Consider the following 5397-nt stretch of genomic DNA (forward strand, 5'->3'; position numbering starts at 1 on the left):
AAAAAAAAAAAAAAAAAAAAATTAATACTTCAACCTGCTAGCTCCCCAAAGGAGGTTGGTTCGTTCTGACACCCAAATTTCTCCCAAATCCAACTTAAGGAAATAAATATTTTTCTTATCCATGTGTCTTTATCACACAAACACCAATAAGATGAAAACAAAAATATTTTATTCCTTCTACTGTAACACCTCACTTTTTGTTTTGTTTTTCTTTAGAATCCTAATATAGATATAATTCTATTTTTTCTTAATATACATGTTTTAAAATTTCTGCTTAATATCCATAACTATTTGTAATGACTCTATCATCTATTAAGTAATGTACCATATTCTTCTTATGGTTTAGGGATTTCGGTTTACAAGTTTATAAGGTTATATTAGAAATAGTACCATAATATATGTGGTATCGCGTTTCCTCTTTCTTCTGATGACAACAGAGCAGACTGCTGGGTCAATGAATGTGACATATGCTGCGACATTGTTCCCTTGTATGGTCATTCATTGTCCAATGCCTGCAAAAAAGGATGAGTGAATATCTCAAAAGTTAACTCTTTAATGCCCAAGTGAGGACTTCTCAGCTACTTAAATATCATCTTTTCTTTTTTGAGTTGGAGTCTCACTCCGTCACCCAGACTGGAGTGCAGTGACCGCTCCCGGCCACCACAGCCTCGACCTGCTGGGCTCCGGCGATCCTTCCGCCTAGTCTTCCGAGGAGCTGGAACTACAGGCGTGTGCTACCTCGCCTGGCTCATTTTTTTTGATTTATTGTAGAGATGAGGTCTCTCCGAGTTTCCCAGGCGGGTCTCGAACCCGCGGGTTCAGGCAGTTCACTCACCTCAGCCTCCCAAAGCGGGGGATTACAGACTGAGACACCGAGCCCGGCGAAATATCATCTTTTTAAAAAAAACTTTTAGCTGTACAACTTTTGACCATTTCAATTTGTTTCTCCTACTAATCATATAGGCAGTTTAGGAGCATCTTAACCATTAAAATAACATGAAATCAAACATTTTTATTCTGTGTTTACAGTTTGTAAAAATGCTTTCCTATCCAGCACCTCCCTTCTTCTGATTGTTGATGAGGCATTTGGGATAGGTGTTATCATTTCCCTTCTTTTCAGGCCATGGAAATGGAATGTAGAGAGTTTCAGGTCGACCAGATGGTGATGGGCTTACTACCTGCCAAGTTCTGGGGAGACACTCTGTGACAGACTTCTGCTCTCTCCCTAGGACTTCGGCAGCCCCCGGGCAGTCACCTCTCGGTGTGACTTGAGAGCAAACCTCGTCAGAAATGGCTGTGGAGATGAGATCGAGAGCCCAGCCAGCAGCACCCACATTCTGCGGAGCCTGCCTCTCAGCAGCAAGGGCTCCAGCTTAGCGGACTCGGATGTCATTCAGATGACGCCACAGGAGATTGCTGTGAACCTCCGGCCCGGTGAGTGGCCCTTAGAAAGGGCTAGATGCCATGGGCTCAGGAAAGCCCACAGCAGAGGGGGATGTGTTAATAAAAGGAAAATGAGCCAGGCCAGGCTGAGATCAGAGCCAGGAGAGGGTAGTGAGGAAGTGAGGCTCAGACCTCAGGAAGCATAGTACAAGGCCCATGTGGATGGGCTAAGTACCTTTGCTATTTTTTTTTAGTCGTGGGAAAATAAATGTAACATAACATTTACCACTTCAACCATTTTTATTTATTTATTTATTTATTTTGAGTTGGAGTCTCACCCTGTCGCCTAGACTGGAGTGCAGCGGCCGCTTCTGGCCACTGCAGCCTCGACCTGCTGGGCTCTGGCGATCCTTCTGCCTCAGTCTTCCAGTAGCTGGAACTACAGTCACGTGCTACCATAAGCGGCTGATTTTTTGATTTATTGTAGAGACGAGGTCTCGCCAAGTTGCGCAGGCGGGTCTTGAACCCGCGAGCTCAGGCAATCCACTTACCTCAGCGTCCCAAAGCACGGGATTACAGGCTGAGCCACCGAGCCTGGCTCAGCCGTTTTTAAGTATACAGTTCAGTGGCATTAAGGACATTTGCAGTGCTGGGTAAGCATAACCACTCTCTGTTTCCAGAACTTTTTCATCATCCCAAACAATCTATACCCATTAACAGTAACTCCACATTCCCTCATGCCCCCAACCCCTGGTAACCTGTATCCTAATTTCTGACTCTATGCATAATTTGACTGGTGTAGGTAGTTACTATACGTGGAATCATCTGGTATTTGTCCTTTGATGTTTGACTTATTTCATTTAGCATGTTTTCAAGATTCAGGCATCTTTTTGCATGTGTCAGAACTTCATTTACTTTTAGGCTAAGTAATATCTCATTGTATGTGTATGCTACAGTTTGTTTATCCGTGCATCTGTCAGTGGACATTGGGTTGTTTTTAACTTTCGCCTATTATGGATAATGCTATTGTTTTTTCTAGGAGGATGCTGGTACATTTACTCCCTAGTTAATGCAAGTTGCTCAGGACAAGTGCTACTTGTAGGAAAAAGTATTTTTCCCTTAAGCAAATGCCCTTTGAGCCTGTGACATTCCAAAGGGGCAAACTTTTAGAGTGCAGATATTTGTTATGTGACCCTGGAGCCCCTGCAAGTTCTATAATTGCTGGTGATATAAGGAAACTAACAGTTTTTGCACAGCTGCTATGTGCTAAGTACTTGACCTACCCGAGGTATCTGTCATTTTTACACACGAGGAGACAACCTGCTCAAGGTCTCTTAGTGAGTAAGTGGTGAAGCTGATTCAATCCCAGGTCTTTGTGACGACAGACCTGTGATTTTTTTCTAGTTTGCCACTTTTGTCATCTAATAGTCTACATATTAGAATCCTCGCAATGTCAAAGGGTAGATGTGCGTGTGACAGGGATGGAAGGGGCAGATTTTTTCAAATTCCATTGATTTTTTTTTTAACCTCTTCTTCTATCCCAGTGCCTAGGAAACCACTGGCAATAACTTTGTAATTGGTTTATTTAGACTCCAAGGTGGCTTGTAGCAGAGAAAAGATCGTGGATCTGGTTGGCTGTCCTGGGTTCTAGCTCTCTCTGGCTCTGTCCCTCGCCCAGAGGCCCTGTGCAAGTTATTCCCTCTGTCAGCATCTTGGAGTCTTTGTTACTTTCATTCTTCACAGGCATGTTCAGAGGCTTGAATGAGGCTTTTTGTATAAAAGAACTTTAGAAAGTTAAATTATTATGATTTTCCTTTTTCTTTTTTTTTTTTGAGTTGGGGGTCTCTCTCACCCAGGTTAGAATGCAGTGGCATGACCATGACAATCATGGCTCACCTCAGCCTCCTCTGAGGGCCAAGGTGATCCTTCCCCTCCCCCCTCATCGTCCCAAGTAGCTGAGACTACAGTTGTACACCACCACACCCGTCTAATTGTTTTTTTTTTTTTTAAAGACAAGGTTTTGCTATGTTGTCCAGGCAGGTCTTGAACTTCTGAGCTCAAGCAATCTGCCACCTCAGCCTCCCAAAGTGCTGGGATTACAGGCATGAGCCACTGTGCCCAGTCTCATTATGATTTTAAAATTTCTATGATTTTCAAAGGGTGCCATGTGGATGTTTTTGACTAGAGATGTTCAGTGCCTCAGAAATGAATTTAGCACAATGCTGCCTATGTCAAGCACTCAGTAAAGCTTGTTATTGTTACTGTTGTTGTTGTTATTATTATTATTATTGTATCACCTGCACCATGAGTTTGGTATTTTTTATTTTAAATATGTGGAGTACAATTCCACATTGGGTATACAAATGTTCATTATGCAAGTACCCTTGTTGATGAGGTGTGCCCCACCCCCTCCTGGCAGTTTTCCACTATTGTCAATCCCGCCTCCCCCCAGCCCGGCAGTTTCCTACTACTGCCAATCCCTTACCATGAGTTTTTTAAAGAAAGAGCTCTGATTCATCATATATTTGAGAAAAGCTCTCAATATTTTAAGAAACAAATGCTGTATAGAGAAGCTCAAACAACTGGATTGCCCGCCCAGAGATTAGGGCTAAGATTAGTTGAAGTTCGGATTTTTGCAAATCTTCCCACACTCTGCCTTTTTGTTTGGTGAGATACCAAGTTGAGAGAGAAAAGGCAAGAAACTCCTACAAAACTGTGAGTGGGTAGCAAAAAGTCAGCTGAGCCTTTGTGGGCAGATGTTTGGTGATGTCCGCTGGGGAAATGCCATTCATCTTATGTGAAGACAGGATCAGGGTCAAGGCTTTTGACCTAGAAGGGGATGCGGAAGTTGAAGACTATTAATACTTTGGAACATTGTATAGTAGAATGGTATCAACTAACATGAATGCTGTGTCTTTGTATTGTAATAGCAACATAACAGTAACTTAAGATAAATTTTTGAAAAATCATTTACCACAGAATTATTTTTCATTTTTATTGTATTATTCATATGTCTTTATTCATATGTGTTGATATTTTTCATATACTTATAATCATGATGTATTTATAATTGTGTGCTGTTTTCACACAATAATCTTTAAAAACAAGGACAAAACTTCACAACTCCAGAAGAGTTTGTAGTTTCAGAGATCTTATGGAGGGAGGTTTTTAACCTGTATCATCCAGATTACCTCTTTAAAGCCTAGTGTGGTCTCTTCTCTTCAAGAAATATCTTTCATGGTAGCAAATCCTTATTCTTTAGAGTAGATTTAGTTTAGGAAAGAGATCTCACACAAGCTAATGATGTCACCATTTTAATAATTCTAGTTTTTTTTCCAGCATCACAAAAACTGTTCAATTCTCAGCCTCAGCAATGTAGCAAGACCCCATATCAATTTTTTAAAAAACTATATCCCCACTTCCATATTTGCTGTCTCATGAGAGTTTAGAAAAATATTTTAACTTTTATATCTTTCAAAGCAGTCAGAATTAAGGCGTGTATGTGAGCAGAGAAACTGTTGCCTGTTTTGACTTCTCAAATAAATGCCTTTACAACAGCCCTCCTCAGAGGCATTCAAGAGGGATTTGAGCCATGGCAGTTTTATGTACAATATGTATTTATGCATAAAACTCCATGTATGCTTAATTAAATAAAAAATCAGTGTAATTTGGTATAGTTATATCTCCTGCTAAGCATTATGATACAACTTCTAGTGTTAGAAATAAAATGGAAGATGTGATCCTCCTATGCTTATACAAAGCCACAGTGTGGGTGCTGTGTGCAGCTATGTTTTTTGGAAAGTGCAGTGATGGTGAGACCAGTGCTGGCGGGGGGGGGGGGGGGAAGAGGTGAGGACAGTATTTCAAGCAACTCACCTAGTATTGCACACGCGCACGAATTAAACATCTCAGCTAATCAGGAAGCCAAGAAAACTTCGAAATGACTCATACCCTTGAGTCTGAATAGTTGGGCTGGGGCCAGATCTTTTTTTTTTTTGCCTTGTTTTGCATTCA

The 5397-nt window shown here is 41.2% G+C and overlaps 1 protein-coding gene across 1 annotated transcript in view; it reads left to right on the plus strand.

The window, feature by feature from the left end:
• The window catches only part of ITGB5 (integrin subunit beta 5), a 124646-nt gene that overhangs the window by 21204 nt on the left and 98045 nt on the right, over positions 1-5397 (plus strand). Inside the window, exon 5 of the mRNA XM_021706355.1 lies at positions 1230-1434. Coding sequence (XP_021562030.1) covers positions 1230-1434 — 205 coding nt within the window. The remainder of the gene's footprint in view (positions 1-1229; positions 1435-5397) is intronic.

The sequence above is a fragment of the Carlito syrichta genome, unplaced genomic scaffold (assembly GCF_000164805.1).
Source record: "Carlito syrichta isolate Samal-C Ts95f unplaced genomic scaffold, Tarsius_syrichta-2.0.1 Scaffold315477, whole genome shotgun sequence".
Classification (NCBI taxonomy): domain Eukaryota; kingdom Metazoa; phylum Chordata; class Mammalia; order Primates; family Tarsiidae; genus Carlito; species Carlito syrichta.